This window comes from Portunus trituberculatus, chromosome 50 (assembly GCF_017591435.1).
Source record: "Portunus trituberculatus isolate SZX2019 chromosome 50, ASM1759143v1, whole genome shotgun sequence".
NCBI lineage: Eukaryota > Metazoa > Arthropoda > Malacostraca > Decapoda > Portunidae > Portunus > Portunus trituberculatus.
In genome coordinates this window covers 16213527-16238485 of record NC_059304.1, presented here as the reverse complement: position 1 = coordinate 16238485, position 24959 = coordinate 16213527, and the positions used below count along the sequence as shown (strand labels likewise).

General features: G+C 44.3%; 1 protein-coding gene and 1 non-coding gene across 4 annotated transcripts in view; one reads left to right on the top strand and one right to left on the bottom strand.

Moving 5' to 3' along the window:
* Positions 1 to 24337, top strand: part of LOC123499595 — an 83414-nt gene extending 59077 nt beyond the window's left edge. For 2 of the 3 annotated variants that reach the window (XM_045247856.1, XM_045247854.1), the window contains 4 exons: positions 18094 to 18182; positions 21022 to 21144; positions 21599 to 21881; positions 22359 to 24337. In XM_045247856.1, coding sequence (XP_045103791.1) covers positions 18109 to 18182; positions 21022 to 21144; positions 21599 to 21881 — 480 coding nt within the window. In that variant the 5' untranslated portion in view covers positions 18094 to 18108 and the 3' untranslated portion in view covers positions 22359 to 24337. Of the gene's footprint in view, positions 1 to 16482; positions 16601 to 18093; positions 18183 to 21021; positions 21145 to 21598; positions 21882 to 22358 lie in introns of those variants that run through there. The other variant, XM_045247853.1, reaches the window with a different exon arrangement.
* Trnaa-cgc lies at positions 2668 to 2739 on the bottom strand. The gene has a single exon. It is a non-coding gene; the product is annotated as a tRNA-Ala (tRNA).
* Positions 24338 to 24959: the final 622 nt, after the last annotated feature.

Sequence of the window (24959 nt, the reverse complement as noted above, 5' to 3'; positions counted from 1 at the left end):
CGGCGGCCAGCTGAAGTTAAGCTAAGTGAGTTAGGTTCAGGCTTTCGGGAAAGTAGCAGGGCACGACCGGCAGTCTTGTTCCGCCGGGAGGCCTGGAAGAGAGGGGAGACCGGGTGGAGAAGGACGAGAAGGAGGCGATAAGAAAAAAAGCAAGAAGGAGAAAGGAAGAGCTGAGAGAAGTTGAAGATACAGGAAAAAAAAAATGAAGAAATAGAAATACTGAGAGAAAAATGTGCGAGATGTGAAATATGTTAGAAAGATGACGCGATAAGTAAGGCGGGAAAGAGTGTGATGAAATACACGAACAAAAAGATGTAGAGACAGGAGGACTGAAGGGAGGACAAACTGAAGATGGTTGCCTCGTTACTCGTGGCATTTGAAGAAAACTGCATGACTCAAGGCGACCACATGTCCGTTGTATTGTTGTATTCGATCACCCTCTGGACTGGTAGTAAAAGGAGCAATAGATGGAGATAACTAGGCATCCTACATAGAAAGAAAAAATTGACTGCCACGAGTAGGAATGCTTCTTTCTTGCAGCTTTCTTCACCATCTTCTATTCCTACATTCTTGAAATAGACAGATGGAGGTGATATGGAGGAATACATGAGGGAACTGCCACGTGTACCCATGGCGTCTTTTTCTAGCTTAACTTGCATTCTGATTTCCGTATATTCTTATGTTCTATCATCACTTTCGAATTTTTTATTTTATTATTATTTCTTTATAACCTCACAAACTTAGGTGAAGGTTTGGCTGCCCTGCCTCGCTCAGCCTTGTCCCTCCTTACCTCTCTAGGCCCCACTGTTGGTACAGATTTTTTTTTTTTTAAATTATATCTAAGACCGCGAATCAGACAGCAGAAGGAGCAGCAGCAACAGCAGAAGGAGGAGAAGCAGCAGGTTAGAGCAGATCCCCGCTATTAACCGTGTAATCCTGCGAGGGAAACAACGTCATCTAAGGATTTTGTCTCGTCGCCGGTGGCTGCGGAGGGACGGAAGGTGATCCTGGTGATCCTCGGCGGGCGGTGGTGAGCGCACTCCCTCACCTGCCCACCGCTCCGGTGTGTCGTGGGTGGTGGACTTTGCTGGTGTTTGTTAGCGGCCAATGCGAGGCGTGATGGATGTGCCGCCTCATCCATCAGCCACGACACCTTTATTCCGCCGCCCGGAGGTGTGACGCGTTCCTCAATGCCCAAGGTGAGGGCGGCGCCACGTTTTTAGCATTCCTTTTGCTCCGCCAGTGGAAGCAAAACCAAAGGAAAAGGAAAAATGTTGACATGGTACAGCGCCTGGGAGAGAGAGAGAGAGAGAGAGAGAGAGAGAGAGAGAGAGAGAGAGAGAGATTATGGTGATGGTTTCACAGCACTGAAACGAGGCATCTTACAACACCACCTTACTGTTGTGCGCGTCACTCCGCGCCAACACCCTACCGCAGCAAAGGATGTAGATGAAGACTTCTTAGATATGAGACAAGTACAGCGAGTCTGTTTCAAGTGGGTAGATTTTCCCGTAAATTAGAATTCCTGTAAGAAAAATTTAATGGAGATGCGAGTACCAAACATGAATGATCCTTTAAGTATTTTTTTCCTTTTCTTTTTGAGGAGAAAAAATAATGGTGTCTATCATTAATTCCTTTTCACCTTTGCATATTAAAAAAAAAAAAAAATTTAAGTTTCACAGAATCAGATACGCAATAGAATCTCTTTAATACAATATCGCGGGTGAACGTTTTTCATTACCTTCACTCATTAGCACGCAGGTGACGTCAGCGATCGAGAGGCGAGAGGCTGTCACTGATCGATCATCTGGCGGCGACGATAACACGTGTCACTGGATAAGATACTGAGGTGTTTGTTATCTGGGCTGAAGGTGTACTGGGATGCTCGAGGGGGGAAAATCTTACATATATTGTCACATATATACATGCATACTTACATACATACATGCATACAGAACACTATAATATCACTACCTACCTATCTACCTACCTACCTGCATACATACATACACACGTTTACATATTCTTTCCTTCGACGACCTTAAATTAATAAAATAACACCTATTTATATAGGTGTTATCCGAGTGATTACATACCGACAAACATGTATTACATACGTACATACATACATGCATACATACATACATACATACATACATACATACGTAAGTGATATGCTCAACGACCATAAACACAAAACAATAACAAGCTGAATCGTCCAACACACTCCGCGCCGCACTCCAGTTCACAACCTCTGGCGTCACAAGATAACCAATGACGCGGAGAAACACGAGGCTCGTCACGTGTGCTACTCGTAAGTATGTACATCGTGTGTCTACTGGTAGATTCACGTGCTGGCATTGTGATGGTGACCGTAACTTAGCTGAAAAGAATAAATGTCAGGATCATCAGCGTCGCACACTCATATAGTGGTATATGATGTGTTGTTGAGTTTCAATATTTTGTAGTATTCCTGATAATAAGAAAATATGGAAAGCCGCAAAAATGTATCAGCTCTGCTTTTATGACCGTCCTTGCATAAAACAAACGTACCATCACGTAAATGCACAAAATTAGGGTAAAGAAGCTATCAAAAAGCCATCACGCTATCGTGCCGTCCCTGCCTAAAGCATGCATACATAAACGTTAATACCACAAAAATCAGCGTGGAGGTGCCGGGGATTGAACCCGGGTCTTCTCGCATGCGAAGCGAGCACTCTACCTCTGAGTTACACCCCCGTGGCTGCAGTACTTTGCCTAAAGATTTTCCCGATTCATCCGCGCACCAGGCTGGCCAAAATCTGAACACATGAAAAGCGAGACTGTCATCTGTATTCCTGATAAAGATTACTACAGAGAGCGGCGATCCACTTCTCCCACCTCACAACATGCCTGCCTGCTGGAGGAGAAGGATTACTGTCAGAACTGTGAGGACAACCACGAGGAGGAACATCACGCAGAGTAGGAGAAAGGAAAAAGAGAGAAGAAATTAATAGCAACATTAACAAGCCATTACTACTAGGAGAAGAGTCAGGAAATGAATTAGACTAGATGAAAAATAAGAACAAGAAAGTGTAAAAGTGAACAGAAAGACAATGAAATGAGGAGGTGAAAAAGAAAACGAAATGAATGAGAGGAACACTGGAGCACAGAAAACCAAGACAAGCTATAAAAAGAAGGAAGAAGGTAAAGAAGAAGAAAACAGGAATATTCCCTCTCACCTCGTGGCGGCGCAGAAATGGTTGCAACTCCGGCAGGCGTCTTGTGTCTTTCTGAGCCGGGGTGGAGGGAAGCCGCTCACTCTTTCTTATTCAGGGGTAGATTTTGCCTCGTCCCTTAACAAGACAGTGCTACTAGGGCTGCCGCAATCAGCTATTTACTTGTGTGGCAACAAGCTCATCATTTAGAGGAATAGAGAGGCTTTCGTCTCTCTTACTGGTAAACTCTAGAACTCTATACAAGTATCTGCCTTTCGTACTTTTCTCCTTTACCTGTTCTAAGAAAAGGAGTATCAAGACGACTCCGGAATCCAACTGTCAAATTTTTCTTAGCATCATCCTTTAATTATCCTTCACTATCAATATAATGTGTAGACTTTTCCCTGTTTTCTCGCCAGACTCTTTAACACTAGAGAGAGAGAGAGAGAGAGAGAGAGAGAGAGAGAGAGAGAGAGAGAGAGTGTGTGTGTGTGTGTGTGTGTTCGATGCTGCTCGTATCAAAAGAAATAACTTAAGTGACTAGCGATGTGTGGATAGTGAAGTCGCCAATCAGTTTGAGCATCGAGTACACAGTCTTCCCTTCTCTCTCGTCGCCTCTGCCGCTGCCTCCTTGCTCGGCCACTAAACAGACGCTCCCCTTCATCTCGTCTTGCAGAAAAGCGAACCCAAAGGAAGCTCAACACAAAAGAAACTGCAGTGTTGAAAAGAAATTAACTTAGACAATTTAGCAAGAGTAACCCCACAACCATCACTACCAATAACAACAACAACAACAACAACAATCCCTTTTAAGCCAAACATAAGGCGTATCACATCACAACAAAATTTCAATCTCCACATATTTACAAACTAAAAAGAGAGACCTTACAAAACAACAAGCAATGCAAATATTTCTTACCTCCTTCCCTTTACCACTCAAACACAAAAGGTAGTGCATGTCAGTTGTTTGAATAATATATCAATTTGCAGCGTTCGGGACCAGTGATTACTTGACGGAGAAAAGAGTGGTCGTGGTGGTGGTGTTGGTGGCGGAGGGCACGGCGGACAGGTTGGGCTGAAGGGAAGCTTAAGGTATCAATGTGTAATGAATGCTTCCCTCAGTCTTGTGTTCTGCCTCACAGCACAGGGAAATGACACTTATGTACAGCAGGAAAGGGGAAATTATCTCTCTCTCTCTCTCTCTCTCTCTCTCTCTCTCTCTCTCTCTCTCTCTCTCTCTCTCTCTCAGACAAGCAGGATCTCTAACCATCACACACATATTTTGCACTCCATTGCATTCTATCATTCTGTTTATGATATTCAGTCGTATGAAATAAGTATGAGCGTTAACAAGTCACTCTCTCTCTCTCTCTCTCTCTCTCTCTCTCTCTCTCTCTCTCTCTCTCTCTCTCTCTCTCTCTCTCTCTCTCTCTCTCTCTCTCTCTCTCTCTCTCTCCTGGTAGCCAATATATATTCAAATTGCTCTTACGTACAAGAGAAAGTTGAATTCTCAATGAGGGTTTTCCAGGCCAATAGGTTTCGCCTTTTTCCCGCCAACAGATAAATAATTAGCTTGGCACAACAGTCACAGTCACGGAGGAGAGAATGAAATGCGCGTTAGAGGAACAACACGAGAGACTCAAACGATGGACAGCTTGGTGGCCTTGTACAGTCAAAGGTTCCTATAGTGCTAAGGTGGTTTTGTCAGGACGGTATTTGTTATTTCTGAATTAGAATGAATAGGAGTACACAGCAGCGATGGTTTAGGTGTTTAATGTGTTTGTTTGTTGGCATCTCCGGTGTTTTATCTCTCTCTCTCTCTCTCTCTCTCTCTCTCTCTCTCTCTCTCTCTCTCTCTCTCTCTCTCTCTCTCTCTCTCTCTCACACACACACACACACACACACACACACACACACACACACACACACACGGCCCGGTAGCTCAGTGGTTAGACCGCTGGCTTCACAAGCCAGAGGACCGGGGTTCGATTCCCCGGGCGGGTGGAGATATTTGGGTGTGTCTCCTTTCACGTGTAGCCCCTGTTCACCTAGCAGTGAGTAGGTACGGGATGTAAATCGAGGAGTTGTGACCTTGTTGTCCCGGTGTGTGTTGTGTGCCTGGTCTCAGGCCTATCCGAAGATCGGAAATAATGAGCTCTGAGCTCGTTCCGTAGGGTAACGTCTGGCTGTCTCGTCAGAGACTGCAGCAGATCAAACAGTGAATTACACACACACACACACACCATTAGTTGGTAATTAAGAAGTACAGACGTCACCACCTGACTCCTTGCCATTCCTGGCCATATAATTTCTCAGTAGCAACACCTGGTAACCCCAGATGGGGAGAGAAAGATGATATGTGTGTGTGTGTGTGTGTGTGTGTGTGTGTGTGTGTGTGGTGTGTGTGAGGAGGGTGGTGTAGACTGTAGAGGCAGATGACGTGGTGACGCTCTGATCACGGGGAGGGACAGGGCATGTACCAGGAGGGGAAGGTCAAGCTGGTGGAGCCTAAAGGTTTAGATTTTTAGGTTGAACCAATCAAAGGAAAATTGAAACTTTCACCTGGTGTGGGACTGCCAGGTGTTGTTATATATGAATTATAGGGTCAAGATTGGCAAGAAGTCAAACGCAACATTAATTGAGTCAGGAAAAAAATATATAAAGGAAAGGAGGCTCATTTGAAGAGCAAGGATGAAGGGAAAGAGGGAAGACAGAGAGTGTAGGAAAGTTAGGGAGGCTGGCAGGTAGAAATAACTTAAGTAGTATAATTGTAACAGAGCAGGAGAGAAGAGGGAGAGAACGTTAGGAGAGAATGAAGGAGGGAAGGGAAAATGAAGAATGGTGGGATGGTATCATTTCCACGTCGTCACGAACGAACAGAATTTACATCAAACTCTATACAGGCTAGATGCAAAATTCTTACTGTAAACCAATAAGTAATTCTGAGTTTAGCTCAGATAATCGTTGACTAAATGCAACTAACTAACCTGTTTGGAAAATAATCAACACAAGTAACCCTAGAATAAGCTAAGGTAGAATGGAAGAAACTTTACTTTGACGAGGCTGAGGCGTGTCAACAAGCCAAGACGAACACGGCTGTAGTTCCCGGGCGTGGCCAGACGCTTCTAAATAAAGAGAGGTGGCGGCCTGGAGAACCCGATCTAAGGGGATGAGGGGAGATCACTAGCGGCGCCCTAACTTCATTTAGAGATCCTCAAATCCCCGGGCGGCGTACACCTGTGATTGCCTCTTAGACTATGGTTACATAGAGGTTCAGCGGGGAACTACACTCTGATGCCTCTCTCACTCCTCTCTCAGATTTGTAGGCGAACGTTTCTCGTCATGTATTGGTCGCAGTATGCCTGACTTGCCTTTCCTCTCTCTTTCTACCTTCACATCCCTTCTCCGCGCCGCCGGTCGTTCCTCTCACAACCCTGAACCTCTGAGCTCAGCCAATACTGAACTTTTCCGGGAGGAGAGTCGCTGCTCCCTCTCATGGATCACCACTAAGTCTCTCCACCTTCGCGATGACCTAATCAGTAATGCTCCCATCGTCTCACCAAGATTAGTAGCAGGTGCTGCATCACCACTCCGTCCCCCACACCTCCCCCGCCATGCTCCGGGACTCCCTAGCGTTCTGTTATCCTTCGCTCTCCTTGCAAAAAATTCAGTTAGAGTAAAGGTACACGTATTAATAGATAGATCCGCAGGGAGTCTGGGAAACGCATCTTGACGTCCATGAAAGTAAAGATTGTGACTCACCAAGCCATGCACTGCGCTCGTGCATGAACACACACACACACACACACACACACACACACACACACACACACACACACACACACACACACACACACACACACACACACATATCTTATATCTTTTACACACACCGCGTAGTGTAGTGGTTAGCACGCTCGACTCACAATCGAGAGGCCCGGGTTCGAGTCCCGGTAAGCGGCGAGGCAAATCGGCAAGCCTCTTAATGTATGGTCCCTGTTCACCTAGCAGTAAATAGGTACGGGATGTAATCGAGGGGTTGTGGCCTCGCTTTCCCGGTGTGTATTGTGTGTTGATGTGGTCTCAGTCCTACCCGAAGATCGGTCTATGAGCTCTGAGCTCGCTCCGTAATGGGGAAGACTGGGTGGGTGACCAGCAGCCGACCGAGGTGAATCACACACACACACACACACACACACACACACACACACACACACAACCAGTCTTGAGGACACATTTATAACCGAGTGTCACAGTATCGTCTTTATAATTACCGCCACTTCACATCTAAATAAGGCATTATGCACTGATAGCAGTGCAGAGAAGACCCGCGATAAGTCACCCTCAACGACTGTGTTGTTTTTTGCCTTCCCGGAGGCACTCAGAGAGACGCTGAGACACCGCCGGTATGGCAGGCAGTAGTTTGTCTCGGCGGCCGCTTTACTCCACCCACGGCAACCTCAATCCCCGAGTGCGAGTAGCCAAACAAAGCATTCCATAACAACTTTGTGTAGGAAACTGTAACACTTATCCAAGGAGCAATACGGATTATTGTTTCCTAAAGGTATTGAAGGGGAAAATGTTTACTTGATATTCTGGCCTTTCGACACCTCCTAGAACACCAAAGCTACAACATTAACTCTATTATTCAGACCACGCAAGTCCATAATACTAGCTAGCCCTGATTATACAACCCTTAGCACTGACAGCTGAAAACAGTATGACACGACTTTACTGGACAGAACTAAAACTATGCATAGTTACAGTATAAGAAGGTTTAATCTCACCGATCACACATTTTTCATGTCATATCTTTCCAAATTATACGTTCTGGGATGAAATAAAAGTGTGTACTGGTACTACTCGTAGAACGTTTCAAATACGAGATGAACATATTTTTCTGTCAATAATATCTGTCAAACGTTATACCAAATGTTTAGGGAAAGGTACAGCAGTCAATCAATTAAATGAACATGATATTGAGCAACTCACTCGCAGATAACACCATAGACGGGATTATGAGCAACACAGATCATTGCCAGCTGCCATCCATCCTCTCTCTCTCTCTCTCTCTCTCTCTCTCTCTCTCTCTCTCTCTCTCTCTCTCTCTCTCTCTCTCTCTCTCTCTCTCTCTCTCTCTCGATATAGCATGAGTCAACAACTGTTAACGGGAGGATGCAGAAATGTGTACTCCAGCATGAGGCGATGGGGTGATTGGGTGATGAGGTAATAGAGCGATGGGGTGATGGGGCAATGGGGTAGGCTGCGGGAAATCCGTTGTGCAGTCTTGAGATAACATAGCAGTGGTCTCGTTTTGATGATGAGGCGCCCTTCAGTTTTATTATGCTTGCTTTGTTTGACTGATTGTTTGTCTGAACACGTGGTCGAGGTGTTAGTGTCAGTATGATGCAAGCAGCGGGAAATACGTTGTGCGGTCATAAGATAGCAGTGGTATGGCCTCGTGTTGGTGGTCTTGTCGTGTTTGCTTTATTTATTTGCCTAAATGCATTGCTCAAGTTTCGGTGTATTGTGATCACACTGTTATGTTCGTCGTGCTGGTTATTGCGCTGTGTTTCCTGGAGAAGTTCTGTCTATTGACAAATGTGAATGAGATGAGATGAGTGTGGCGTTATCATGAAAACACCTTAACATTGTCAAGTCTCTAGAAGAAAGATTGATTTTTTTTTGTTTTCCTTATTGATTGTCAAGTGCTAAAGGAGGTTACCAAGTCTCAGAAATGGGAAGTGGAGCAGCGTCGCGTGTTCTAAGGACCTCGCCTATATTTTACCTCCACATATAGTCGTACCTATGACGCGCACATCTTCCGGGAACTCCCTCCCTCCCTCCGGCGGGGGTTTACTGGCGACGCGCGTCTTGACTCTTGGCCTTCCATTGTCATTCACAAAACAAGCGATAAGACAACCGATAACAGTACTGTCTGTCAAAACTATTTATAGGGTGATAAAAAATGACGGACCTGGCGATAGGCGCCGGCCCGTCCCGTGCATCACGAGGCCTAGAGCGCTCCCCGGCCAGAGGAGAGACGGCAGCTTTCTGTGTACCTCCCGTGGCGTCAACTCGTCACTCACTAGTCCTTCTCCTCCACCACCATTACCTTTACCTCTTCCTCCTCCTGCTCCTCCTCCTCCTCCTCCTCCTCCTCCTCCTCCTCCTCCTCCTCCTCCTCCTTTTCCTTCTTTTCCTTTTCCTTTTCCGTTTCCTTTTCCTTTTCCTTCTCCTTCTTCTCCTCTACCACCACATCACCTTTACCTCCTCCTCCTCCTCCTCCTCCTCCTCCTCCTCCTCCTCCTCCTCCTTCTCCTCCTCCTCCTCCTCCTCCTCCTCCTCCTCCTCCTCCTCTTTCTCATCCTCCTCTTCCTCATCCTCCTCTTCCTCCTCCTCCACCTCGTGCTCTGCTTCCCCCTGTAGTCACCAGGAAAACGGAAGTTGCAGTATTGAAGGGACGAATGCAGTAAATATTTGAGGAGATAAGAGAGGCAGGTGTCGAGCCACTTGAGTGGACCACACGCGAGCCGCGATAAGAAGCGGACTTCCCGGCGAAGAGACGACTGATGGATCACCCGCCTGGGCACGTAGCGTCTCCCTACAGTCTTCCTATACAGCTTCTTTCTCCTTCTCCTCTTTTCAGTGTTTCATTTCTTAGTTCCTTTCCTATTGCCTCTCATATCCCTTTGGTCTTTCTTTTCACTCTATCAGTGCCTTCACTCTTTTCTTTATTCTTGCATCCCTTGGTTCTTCCCGCATAGGCCGATGTAATAACAGCAGGAGCAGCAGCAGCACTACCAATGGGGCGGCGGATCTGTGTGGGGGTCCACAGCCTCACATGAGTGGGCGCGGCGGGGTGCAGCGAGGCGTGCACCAGCCGATAACTCCTTCAAGCCTGCCACACCTGGCTGGCTCGCGGCACGTCTGTCGCTTCTAGTTATTAATATGTGAGCCTCGGCGACACGACCATCCATCACCAGGGAGCGGGAAGGTGGCAAGGGATGGCAGGGGAGGGAGACGAAGGGGTTGGGAAGGGACTGGAAACTAGAACGCTGAGAGGGGCAGGATGGAAGGGGAAATTGAGGAAAGGAACTGGTACCTGGAAGCTTAAGTTGAAGGCCGAGAGAAAAGGAAAGAGAAGGATGAGAGGATGGGAATAAACAAAGACTAAAGGATTAGAGCCTCGGTTTTGTCATTCCGTCCATAACTTTGTTTATTGGTGCCCGTCCTTATCTTTCTATGAAACTGGTAACAGTAGGAACAGCAGCAGTAGCAGCAGTAAAAGTAGTACTAGTAGTAGTAGTAGTAGTAGTAGTAGTAGTTATTGTTGTTGTTGTTTTTGTTTTTGTTGTTGTTGTTGTTGTTGTAGCGTAAGTTTGTGCAATGCCTTGCTATGGTGGCGTGACGTTATCTTACACAACTGGTTAGCCTAGTAAGGAGTGCCCCTCTCACCCTGTCCTCCCTCACCCCCCCAACACACCCTGCGCAGGGTACAGCTTTGGTCGCGTCTGCCAGTGAGCACGGCGCCTGTTGAAGGCAGGGCAGCATGGCACATTAGAGGGACATCAAAAGCTTCCTTCACCTACTGCCCGCAAAGTGGCCGCCGCAGCCACGCTAACTCCATTTACTGCACTTGCATGTACCCTGGACCCGACATGACCACATTATGGCCCCGTCAGACACTCACCGCGACCCCTAATTCAATAATGATTTATCCTTGTCCTTCTTTACCGTGCTTTCCTCTCCGTCGCGGCGCTGTGTTTGGGCCGCGCCGCAAGATGGATCACTGCTGTTTTTTGTGGTGCAGAAGCGTTGGTGGCCAAGGCGCGAGAGTGCCTTGAGCTGGTTGGGCCTTCGCCTCCATAGAAACAAAGGTAGACACATGAAACAGAAAGAGGGACAAATATAAAAGGACGGGCCTCTAAGACGTCAGATAACACTTATACTCGTACTAATATTAGACCCAACTATCTCACCACGGACGTCATATTTTATAAGTAATTTCCCCTTCATACAATCATACAGTCCTACTCATCGGGGCCACTGGATGTGGGAGGAGAGAGCGTGGCAGGAGCTCTCTATTGCCTATCACAGCAGACCTTAACACACTATTGTTTGTCACTTAAATCACCTCCATTATATCAAACCTCACGTGATCTCGCTCATCACTATGGCTTGTCAGTCAATATCGTATCGTAACGCTGGGGAAAACCTGTATGGTATCTCCCTCTATCTCCGTACAACTCCCGCCCCGGTCAGTGACACTACTCTTAGTGACGCTGTCTTCCCAATCCACTCTCTGCTTTGCTTCCAGGGCGACGCATATTACTACAATGAGGTTTATAGCGTATCCTTGGCTCGTCTTCCTCCACTCGCGTCTTCACTCACTCAGATTTCCTCTTTTTTCTTCCTATTTTTTTTCTTACTCCTTCTCTACCTTGTCCCGTAACCTACTCCTTTCATCTTCCTCTCTATCTTGAATCTTTTTCTTGTTATTTTTCCTGGATGATATCTTGTAATCGATTATTTCTATATCAAGTCTTTCTTTCTCCTCTCATGTCCTATAATGTCCTTCTCTTGCAATCCTCTTTAGTGAGTTATTTTCTTAATCCTTCTCTGTGCTATGTCCTATAATTGATTAACTTTCTCGTTCCTAGGTCTTTCTCAGTCTCTGCTTTCTCCGTCATGACTCATGGCTTCCTTTTCTCTCCTTCTTGAATTTTTCGTACTTGTTCATAAACGCTTTGACATCACAGAAATTATAAGTCCAGTTGTCTTGCTATCGGTAGTGACAAAAACATTTTCTTGAAAACCCTAACAAATTCCATTATGCTCTATTAAAAAGTAGATAAAACAGAGAGCAGAGATGTTTAAGGATAAAGGGTCTTTCTCGTATCCATCTCTCCTTATGCTGTCTCCTTCATTTAACTATTTTGTTTTGTTAGCACAGCAACAACACACTCATATAGCGTTCACGAGTCTTAATCTCTTTTTCCTCACTAATCAGTCTGTGATCTCCCCATCCAAATGTATTGACTTTGTGACATTTCATTGGTAAACTTTCATGTCTGTCCTCCCTCACTAAAACCCTTCATTCAATATTACACCTTTGCTCTATTCCCGCAATCCGTTTATGTTTTGTTTTTAATTTTTAATTTAATTTTTTTCCATATTTCGTCCATTTCCATTAGAATTATATGAAGCTTTAGTATCCAAGGTAAAGATTTGTGTACCCTGTTAACCCAGTGCAGTGCCTGAAGGAAAGTCATCATATCTAATACATGCTCTTATTTTCTTCTCTTTGTCCTGCTGTCTGGATCTTTCCAGCTACTCTTTTTTCAGGCTTACCCGATTCCTCACCGTTCCTCTATCCATCCAGTCATCAGCTGATTCACTGTTGTCTCTTTCCCATCAACATGACATCTGTGTCTTTTCAGTGCCTTGTATTCCGTCCCACATGATACGTCCTTATTCCTAACCCTCATCCACGGCCGACCTAACACCTCCCTCGGTGGCTCACTGTCATTAACCTCTTCAGTACCGGGACACGTTTTTACCTTGAGATTTATGTACGATTAGACCATTTTATTGACACTAGGAAGGGTCTGTGGAGGTCAGAAGATTAATGGCCATAGTCTTCGCTATTTTAATCCCCCCATGATTTTCTGAAGCTGTATAAAGTCACCATATAGTAACCAGAATGAATATGGAAACGCGTCATGGTACTGAAGGGATTAAAAAATCATCTGTTGATTCACATTGCAGCCTCGTCCTTATATCCTGACACCTGCAACTCCCAAGTCATCCTCACCCAAAGCCACTTGTCTCCACCTCGCTAGTCGCTTCGCTACCATCACCTGGAGTCTCTTTCTCTATCTCCTATTGATTTCCTTGAACTCTCACCTCTCCACCCTTCACCCTTCCGCTTATTTTTGGGTCTCTCTTAGGGATTCTCTCTCTCTCTCTCTCTCTCTCTCTCTCTCTCTCTCTCTCTCTCTCTCTCTCTCTCTCTCTCTCTCTCTCTCTCTCTCTCTCTCTCTCTCTCGAGAGAGAGAGAGAGAGAGAGAGAGAGAGAGAGAGAGGGAGAGAGAACTTGATCCTCTTCCCACGTAATCATGATCTCCGTTGCTTCAGAGCAGCATCGCCATGGGTCTCTGGTGGTCTCTGGCGCGTCTTTTCCTTTCCTGATGCAAAGATCGTTCCCTTGTTTCAGTAGGATTTATGTGTGTTGTGGTGATGGTCTTACTGGTCACCTCGCCTACCCCTCCTGCTCTTCTCCACTTGATTGTTTTGTTAGATCGGATTCGTCACTCTTTGCTACTTTCGCCGCCCACCCCGTCTCTCTCGCACTTTTAACATTTTACGTTCCTACCTCACCAGTGTTCCCGCCACAGCCTTGTCCTCACTTCTATTGTTCACTCGACCATTCACAAACACCTGCGTCCCTTACCGGCTCCCTCCTGCTTCCAGGCTTTCCGTGTCAAAAGTGTTCCTTGCAAGGAAGACTTTTCGACACCCACGCAATATTCTGAGTATGAATAATAAAGATCTTTCTCCCTCAAGCCATTAGAGACATACAATACGAGAGCTGGAAGGGACCACGATTCGTTAGTAAAATCTCATCCAAAACCGTAAATTATTACACTTCGAAGCATGTTTGCAAAATCTGAGAACATTGCAACCTCTCAAATTTTGCGGTGAAGTGATTCTATCACTGCAGGAACACAACTTGCCGTTGGAGAAACTGGTTTTTCCCTTCAATAATTTCAATAATTGGTTTTTTTTCGATACCTTTCAAATTTCCATACTTTTAAATGGTCGAATAGAGATACTGGTGTTACCTTTCCTCGGTTATCTCAAGCAGACGACACCTCTTACTCTTCTCTCTCTCTTACGAGACACACGCACACTCCGCAACGCACTACAATGAGATTAAACACGTGGCCGGGGAATGCTTGATGCTTCAGACGTTCTACAACTGATTCAGTCAGAAAATTTCCCTCATATATTCATACAGGGTCGTTCGTTATGTTTATGTTAATACTTGAAGCAGATGAAATTATAAACATATTTAATATTCCATTCCATGGCATTAAATGGTTGGTTTTTGAGTACTTTAAGCCTTTCCTCTGTCTTGCCTGACTCATCGTGCCTCAGTACGCCCTGTGCTCCTCTGCCCTGCCTCGTTCAAACATTTTCACCCTTTCAGCTCCCTCGTTTTTTTCCTACTTCGTCTCAACATACTTCTGTTGCCCCATGTACACACATAGGCGGATCAAAGCCCGGTCAGGGAACAAGGTATGTTACTCTCTTCCTCCCGCTCTTAATTCCACTATCCTCCTCCTCCTCCTCCTCCTCCTTCTCCTCCTCCTCCTCCTCCTCCTCCTCCTCCTCCTCCTCCTCCTCCTCCTCCTCCTCCTCCTTCTCCTCCATCTACTCCTCCTCCTGCTTCTCCTTCTTCTGCAGGTGCATGATAAATGTTTTTTTTTTCTTTTTTGCTTTTACTGAAATACATGCATAGGACATATTTTACTTTTCTCCTGACAAGTGACATTTGTTGTTACCTCACCATCAGCTTCCTTAGGAACGTACATATATGGTGCAGCTGACCATGTCACACACTCCCTAACCGCCGAGCCGCCCGCTGCCCGCCTCCCACTTCTCAGGTCGTCAGTTTGGCCGAGTTAGGAGGCACCGCTCAGTCATGAAGGCAAACCGCGTGCACACTGAGGTGTGGAGTGTGGACCGCCTTGGTGAGTCCTGCGGCTTTCGCTGGGATGCAGCTCCAAGACATAACGAGAAAATAAGCTGTTCTCCATCACCTGCCACTAAGTCAACACTGGCCCGCCACGCAGCCCTTGAGGGAGTAGGAAAGGTAACAGATAAACAAAGACAGACAGACAGACAGACAGATACAGAACTCCCACTCTCACTCCCGCCCTCGTTCACCCACTAACGGCCAGCCTACCACCCCTCCTTCAACGTAAACATCCTTTTTCTTTCTTTTATCTTTCTGTGGTAATTACAAAAAACGTAACAGAAAGTGGGCGTGTGAAACTTCTGCCACCGCGGCGCCCGAGGTGTGGCGGGCTAATCTGCAAAGTATTTGGAACACGTCACTGGGGAAACCTTCCGTGCCCCGCCTTTAGCTCCTCCTCCTCCTCCTGCTCTTCCTCCTCCTCCTCCCTCTCCTCCTCCTCCTCCTCTATGTTTTCCACAATGAAGTTTAATCTTACAATTGCAATAAAAATTATATAAAAAAAAATATTCGTTTGTATAAAGATGTAAAGTTGTTGAGAATGTTTAGAACGTCAAACTATTCATTAAGGTATTAATGAAATAACAATCAGTGAAAATAATAGCAATGATTACAACAGCAGCAGCAGCAGCAACAACAACAACAACAACAACAACAACAACAACAACAACAACAACAACAACAACAACAACAACAACAACAACAACAAAAATAACAGTGGTAATAAAAGAATACTACTTCTGATAGTGTGCAATGAGTGTGATGGTGAAGTACTTGCCATGTGTGGCGGGAACTGCCCAGCCACCTCAACAGGAATCACTTGACTGCCCAGATAAGCAGGCGGGAAGTCCTGCTAAGGAGCGAAGGAAAACCCCACTTATCTAGCCATCCTCCTCCTCCTCCTCCTCCTCCTCCTCCTCCTCCTCCTCCTCCTCCTTCTCCTTCCCGTTCTCATACAAATACAGATGATTTCTAAAATAAACTACGTCCAATATTCCTATGGGCTTTTGTTACCTGTTCTCCCTATACGAGTGTTCCTGTGTTCATTCTTCTCCTCCTCTTTCCCCTGTGCACCCTTCCTCACTACATTAATATGTCTCCCACCCCATGCAGTCACTGCTGCACTCACCACTACCACAACCTTCACACACGACGCTCCTGCTTCATTTTCCTCCACCACCATCTCCACTTACTCGGCAATCTTCAGGCTCAATACTATCTCCACCATGCTCCCACTTTCCTTCACGTTACCTCTGAAGCAGAAGTGGTCCGTCAATGCGCTCTGTGTCCCTGTTCTCTCCCGCACTCCCTCTCACCGCTCTCCCATCGTATTGTCGCTTACTTCCCGACAGGTAATAATCCCTTATCAGTTTTGCGCAACCCGTCGTTTCCCTCTATGTAAAGGGGAGTGTTGTAGAGACCATAAGTCAGGTCTAGATAGAAGAGGATGTCGTCACAGACACGTGACGTCACTAGCAGCCAGTATATAAAGTAGGTTGAGCGGGCTGGCTCTTTCACTTCCACCAGTGCCACTGGAACGCGCGCAACTGCTCGGATGGTCTACGGTTACCTCATTCGACCCTCGCTTATAACCGCCCCGTTTGTTCCCGAGAGCCTTAAAGCAACGAAAACCAGAATGGTGAGTAGCTGTCCGATAACGCTCGTCAAGTCTAGTCTTAGTGAAGGAAAAATCTGTTTCGCCGTCAGTGCCTCTCTTGCTCTTGAGATCAGTACTTTCTTAGCGTCCCCATGCTAGTGCAGAGTCCCGCGCCCGCCGCCAGAGAGGGCGGCGGCGAGGCAAGTGAGCCTGACGAGTATCGTACCACGGCTGGTACAGACATGCTCCCAGTCTGTGTTACTTGTAGCGGCAATCTATAGACATGGGCGGCAAGAGAAATAACACGGACAAAACAGACGCCCTTATCTTGCTGTTACTTCCTTGTAGTGGCAATGCTCATTCTTTCTTTATTTATTTTTTATTTATTGTATTATATAATTTCCATTCAAGATAGATAAAGAAGTAGAAATTTAAGCATTATAAGGTAAGGAAGATTCATAAGTTGTCGCTCTATTGAAGGAGACATGAGTTCCAATCATGCAACTCTACGTGGTTATGTTAACTTGACTTGTTGGTGACAAGATGGCTGCCGGCGCTTTGCATCTACTCTTAGTTCATTCATAAAGTGTCTCGTTATTGACTTGTTGATTAATGTTAACAAGACAACATCTGTGGTATTCAGGTGTGAACACCGCCAAAATTTGACAACTGTCTTGACCTCGTGCTAAGGGTGCTAGTGTGTGTGTGTGTGTGTGTGTGTGTGTGTGTGTGTGTGTGTGTGTGTGTGTGTGTGTGTGTGTGTGTGTGTGTGTGTGTGTGTGTGTGTGTGTGTGTGTGTGTGTGTGTGTGTGTGTGTGTGTGTGTGTGTGTGTGTGTGTGTGTGTGTGTGTGTGTGTGTGTTGAAGTGACGATTTGTAAAGATAGATGATCGCTGTTTATTTGGAAAGCATCGTTGCAAGACAATAGTGCCGTGTGTACTCTTCGGGGCAGATGTAGGTGAAGCTGGATGCGTAGCTGTGTCCTAGGACGGCAGTCCTTGCTCACCAAGCTCCCCTTGACCTGGTGTATAGAATAAAAGTACTCCACGCTTATATTTATGACATGACATAACGTGTGAAGGGTGTGGCTATAGTGATGACGGTGGTGGTGGTGGCGGAGGCGCAATGGCCGCTCACTACGCGAGGAAACGTGTCCTGTTAGTGACACCAAGCCACGGACACATTAGAGCGAAGGAAAATACTCAATAGAAGTGAGTGACGGTCACACTGCATAGCACCGCATCCATTACCGAGCCTAATCACATATGTGCATAGAGACTGCGTCACCAATGCCACGAAAATGGCGGCGCCTCTACCTCTCCGGAGCATCTGGCGGGTGGGCGGCGGTCCGATCTCCGCATGAGCCTGATGTTGTTGGATGGTGGTCCAGGCAGCCACAGGGATCGCTCTCATCCTTAAGTGTTATTCAATTTCCATAAATTACAAAATCGTGGCCCTCTGTCTCTTTTCAAAAATGTACTCTTCGCATAATGGCATTTGTTTATTTTTCCTAATCAGTAATGTTTTCCCCTGCAGGAATCCCCGAGTGCGATGCGGTTGTTGCTCTTGCTGGTGGTGTGCTGCGCCCTGCTGGTGCCCCACGCCACGGCGCGGCCCCCGCACAGGTGTGTACCATTTGTGTCTCCTTGAGAGGTCTCTTCTGGTTACCCCTCATAGAAAGAGCCCGCAGGTGCCGTAGTGTGTAGCTGGTGCGGACGTGGAGTGCAATCATTCTATGGGTGTGTTGCCGGTAGGAGTCAACTATAATTAGCCGAGGCGAGTTGAAGAGTTCATAAGTACATAAGAAAATTAATAAAGCTGCAAGAGGCCGCTAGGCCTACACATGACAGTCCCTGTTCAAAATTATTCTATGAGATAGCGAACTTGTTTTGCGAAGTGGCCGGATATGACAGACCAAGACAGGTGGGACAGGGACGAGTGTGAGCAGATGACTGACGGTGTATATATATATATATATATATATATATATATATATATATATATATATATATATATATATATATATATATATATATATATATATATATATATATATATATATATATATATATATATATATATATATATATATATATATATATATATATATATATATATATATATATATATATATATATATATATATATATATATATATATATATATATATATATATATATATATATATATATATATATATATATATATATATATATATATATATATATATATATATATATATATATATATATATATATATATATATATATATATATATATATATATATATATATATATATATATATATATTTTTTTCTTATATATATATATATATATATATATATATATATATATATATATATATATATGTGTGTGTGTGTGTGTGTGTATATATATATATATATATATATATATATATATATATATATATATATATATATATATATATATATATATATATATATATATATATATGTATGTATATATATATATATATATATATATATATATATATATATATATATATATATATATATATATATATATATATATATATATATATATATATATATATATATATATATATATATATATATATATGATATTATATCAGAATTGGGCTGCAAAGTGACCGGAGGTGATAGATCAAGACGTGAGACAGGGATTGTGTGCACAGGTGACTCTCAAAGCTCAACAGTTTAGCTTGCTTTTGTAAGTTTGAATTGCAAAGTGGCTAGAGTCACGTGACACGTCAAGGCAGGTGTGACAGACTGTGTGTAGGGGACTTTCAGGACGTATGAGAGAGGTTGAGGAATGCAAATTATGAAGTGAGATATTTGTGGGTGTGAATGGCAAGGACAGGATTGGGTGGGTCATCATCAGAAGAAGCCGCTTTATTGGTTAGCTTGGCATGGCAGGGGACAAAATTATGGTGTGAACTGTGGGAGTAGTTACGATTAACTCAGATTCCTTTATTTAGAGATCACAAAGATAACGCAACTAACAATAGAAGTTCCTCTGCATCTCCCAGAAAGTCCATGAAGAATAGTAACGACCCTAGCAAATCAGCTTACATTTTACAGACTCATTAAATTTAAAGAAACTTCTTATTCTCCTTTTTGTCGTCGCTACATTTTGGCCACTTTGTCTTGACTAGTTAGTGGTAATACATCCACGGCGAGCACGACGCTGACAGAGAGAGAGAGAGAGAGAGAGAGAGAGAGAGAGAGAGAGAGAGAGAGAGAGAGAGAGAGTCAGAGTCATCACATTTTTATATTGATAATAGAAGCTAACTTAACAATAAAGAGCACATCATTATAAGAGCGCTTGCTTTATTCATTTGATGTTCTTCTTACACACGAGATGTCAGTCTAGGAGACACTGAACTAAAAAAAATTTAATTAAAAAGAAATAGTACCGAAGTTTACCACGCAATGCCGAGGGAAACAAAGTTGTAGCCTTTCAAGAGGAAAGAAAAGAGACCAGTTAAACATTCCAGGTGACGCAGCGCATCCGTGAACAATCCTTAGTTTCTTTCCTGTCTTCCTATTGCACGTGTAATGCGTTAATCCTTTCATTTCTAAGGCTTCTCCTCAGTCTTCGTAAAGCAACAAATATTGACTAAAGATATGTTCAGCAAAAGTGTAACGTCAGCAAATCTCTACGTATCATTCTTATCCATATCTGTGTAGGCCGAGAGACGGTGAACTCGTCTTTATGAACAAATAGCCGCAAAGAAGGTTAGCATTGGATGTGTGTCTATTCTGTAAGATTGTAACGTCAACAGGGCTCTCTCTACGTGTGATGCCCCTGTATGTGTGGAGGCTGAGAGATGGTGAGCTCGCCTTTATGAACAAGTGTGCGCCAGGATTAACCACCAACAATCTGCCATGAAAAACAGAGTCACGGGACATTAAATCGTATTTGTGAGATTTGCCTGCACACTCGGAGGCTCTGGGTTGGGAGAAGAAGGTAAATCACTGAAACATATGGAGACATTAAGACGGGTTACGTCACAGCGCGGCGGTGACTTTAAGAAACATTATGAGAGAGAGAGAGAGAGAGAGAGAGAGAGAGAGAGAGAGAGAGAGAGAGAGAGAATAAGATGAAAATAAGTAGACATGTTTCATACGGGAACTGCCTCTTATAGGTTGCAGTTTCCTTTATGTTTAGAAAGTCTTACGCTAGGACAAGCCCGTATTCAGAAACGTTTTCCTTCCTCGCCACGATTTTTTCCAAAGGACGCAGGGATGATTGCCTTCATTCTCATTATTATTTCTCCTTTTAACAATATACAGATCTAATTAATCTATCATTAGAACCGTTAAAAGAAAACTTCCTTGGAAACTCGTAACTTTAATTAGAGCCTTTGGAAAGAAGTGGAGGTGTGGTGCACAAGTGTTTCAAAATATGGTCTATTCACCGCAATACGCAAAGGTAACAGTTCCCTCCTGTCGCCCACAGACAAAAGCGTGTGAGTGACCAGCGTCTGGCCGAGCTGGAGACACTGCTGGCTCTCGCTAAGATGAACAACCGCAAATATGTGACTCTCCCTGTTGGCTTCGGACTCATTGATGTCAAACAGATGTAAGTATGGAATCTATGGATAATGTATTGTTCTGTAACAGCAGCAGTAACAGTAGCAGTAGTCATAGTAGTAGTAGTAGTAGTAGTAGTAGTAGTAGTAGTAGTAGTAGTAGTAGCAGTAGCAGTAGTGGTGCACATGACTGCCTTGGTTCTCGCTGTCGCGAATTCGTCAAAGAAGACATCATGTATTTTTTTTTTTTCACTTTTATGCATGATTCTTGTTTTCTCTTTGCATAATGCAGCAGTAATGTTCCTGTGTGTGTGTGTGTGTGTGTGTGTGTGTGTGTGTGTGTGTGTGTGTGTGTGTGTGTGTGTATGCAATTGATATTTAGTGATATATGGCGTTTTAAACTAAATATGTCTCCATTTAGTGTTGCAGCTTATACAGACAGTCAGGAGTCAGGAGAGGTTGAATCCCCGTCACCTCATGTGGTTCTCTTTGTCTGACTTACAGTGGCCGCCGCAAGAGGTCACTTGCCATGGATGCTGACCAGGACTTTCTGCAGCAAGTGGACGAGTACGACCTTGGTGAACTGATCTCTGCCCTCGCCAGCAAGACCGAAAACGATGATAGTGGCCTCGAGGACGTAGCTTATCCCGCTGAGGATCTCAGCCTGCAGCAAGATGTGAGAGCGGGACGGGAGGCTGAGAGAATGAAGGCCACGGGCAGGGCAGTTCCTTCCAGCTCTGCTTTGTTGTACGGCCTGAAGAATCTTTCCCGCCGCAGATATATTTAGGTGAGTTTCAGCCTCAGATCACCCGATGCCTCTGTCGCCCGATGTCATTGTGGCCACATGTGCATGTTACTAAATTGTAGAACAATAAAGTAGAATCATTTCATGCATATTCGAGACATCTTTTGGTCATTTTGAGCCTGATGAAACGTAAAGGAGCGTCACTATAAGGACAGTATTGAGTCTACCACCTCTTAATTTGATTAAAACATTCAGCAGATCCTGTTTAAATGGCCACTGCGGCCTTCACAATCCGTCGTCCCTCTCGCCACACAAGTGTTTGTTCCTCATGTGTCAACTTATTACTCACAACTTGCGCAAGTGTAGCCCAATATTTTCTAAGGAACATTCCTTAAAAGTTTGTCAGACGTGGCGGGCATTGGTCAGAGTGCTATTTCATATCATTTGAAGTATAAATTTAAAGTGAAGATAATTTTCATTTCAATTTTAGGATACAATTAAGATTTTTTTCTTCTTCAGATCCCGAGCAACTCTCCCATCCCTCAAGATCTGCTCTCTTTGTAAACATTCCCGGTTCAAGTTATTTTCTTGTGTTTGTTAGAGTGGTGTCGTGTCAATGATTTCTTAACACTACGTCACTTCAGGTGGAACTAAGGAGAGAATCATGCCCAGTTATCTTGTTTTGTATTAAGAAAATTACCCCTTCGTGAGTTCTGTATTGGCTGATACTGAGGGACACTCGCGTGCTCAACCTGTTCTAGTCAAGAAGGTGATCGCTGACTGTGGCGCAAGATCTGTCCTAGGCGGCGGGGCCCTGGCACCAGGCGGGCCCCCGCCAGGCTCGGAGCCACGCCGAGGCTGGGCCTGGGCAGGGGCCGCTCATCCTGATATTGGCGAGGGCTTGAAGCTCAACGAATGCTGGTGACGAAGGGAACGACCAGGTCACATTCTCCCCGATGCCTGAGACGAGAACTGCCAGAAGTTTTTAGTGACCAAAGTTTCTGTTTCTTTGACGACGAAATGAGTTTTATTTGTTGTTTTGTTTCGTTTTATTATTTTTAATTCGTATATTTATTGAAGATGTGACCGTTTATTTATTGCACTAAGTTTTACAGTTATAATAGGTTTGGCTATTATTTTAGAGCCAACAGACTGGATTGAATCTAGTCTGTTATTTTAGTATTACAGTAAACCTATCTTTAGTTGTAATTGCCACCTAACATACGCTTATAATTATTTATGAAGTTTGGTGATTTTCTCAGCCATTATTTATGTTATCTCGATGTATTTGATTTATTAATATGAAATGTTGTGGAAACCCAAGTCTGTGTACGACGCGCGGCGCCACATCGCGGCGCTGTGAGCCTTAGCATGTAAGTCTGCAAGGCGGAGAATAAGGAGCAAGGAAACTATATATAGGTATGGTAATTAGTAGAGGTCTAGGCCACTGTAACGCCACCCCCGCCCCGGAGGCCCGCCAGTCCTCCCACCACCACGCCCCGTACCTCGCGTACCACTAAGGCTGGCCGCCCGCCGTGTGCTGAGGCTGGAAGTTGTTCATGGAACTCCTCTTGTCCCTTGTCCCTTGCCCTGATACTGTGATACCGCCACCCACTTCTCACCACCAACTGTTCCATTAGCTTATTTGGCTTGGATTATTATTATTATTATTATTATTATTATTATTATTATTATTATTATTATTATTATTATCACCATTACCATCATTGTCATCTTCATTATCACCGCCGTCACCGTGATCATCATCGTCATTATTGTAAGGAGCCGTTCCGAAGAACACTGGACATCCGTCACCCGTCGCTGGCTCCAGGAGGAACCTGATGCACTCCTTAAAATCACTTAAAGTCACTGAGAGCGACAACATCTCCTGAGCGTTTAGTCTTCTGCCTTGCTGCTCTTTTGGAGGAAGGAATGACATGTGTTTTTTTTCTATCAATAATTCTTGTTAGACTGAAAGTTTGAGACAAAGTCTTCAACTTTCATGTTATAGAGAAAATCGAAATTGTGGAACGGTTTTTGTGCATATCTGATGCGTTTTATTTAAAGTCATTAAATCCAGTCATGTGAGTTATGATTATTGTAAGAGCGTGAAGACTTCCAGCGTTTGATCACGACCAGCCAAGCATTTTGCATGAATGCTTCCTGACCTTCACCCTTTATCAACCTGATCCCAAGCCAAAGTCCTTACCGGTCCGGGCACGCATTAGTCACGCTCTGTAGTCACCGACCAGTGCTAAATGAACACTTGTACCAAATCTCGGAAAGACACATGTAAGTGAGGGCTCGCGTGCCTCACCTGGCCAAGGTTGAGGCAGGTTTCCTGAACCACTTCATGCACACGGCGCTTCCCGTCCAGCCTCGTGTACGCGAGAACAGGAAAGAGAGGCAGGCTAAAGTATGTGCAAAAACTGTAAAGGATAAAATTATCTTCAGCGAACCCAGTGAATTATTGCCCAAGATTAAAATGTTCAAATTGTGACATTGTATTGTTTACCTTTATATTTGGATGAGTCGAGAAGACGCCACACTTGAAAAATCTCGAAAATGAGTTGTCAAGTGTTAAGTCTGTGAACGCTTGGAATACGGAGGATAAATATCTAGACATAAAGGATGACTGCAACGGCGCTCATCGGTGAGTTAACTTCTAAAGAAAAAAAAATCAATTACTGGAGGTTTTTGGTGTTTTGGAGCAAGACTGAGCTAGTCTCGTGTATGTCAGCAGCTCAGCAGGTCCATATCATCGAAGTCCGCTGCTGAACGTCGTTGTGACTTGAATCTGACGTGAGTCTCTGCATCACTACATCACTGTTCTGTACTTCTTAATTACTTATGTGCAGTCACTATGGTGTAAAAATATGCGTGACCACTCTGGTAGCTTGTTAATACCTCCATTCTATACAACCGACGTCACAACGCAGCAAGGTTGCGTGAAGCATCCATCAAACGCACAGCCAAAATCAATAACTTGAACATAAACTTTTTTTTTTTTTATTTAATAACGATGAATGACAAAGTAATTTCCGCTTCATTCTAAGTTGCAGTTCGTTTAGAGATACGAACTCAATGAATCTTACTCATGAAACAGTTTCATTTTATCTA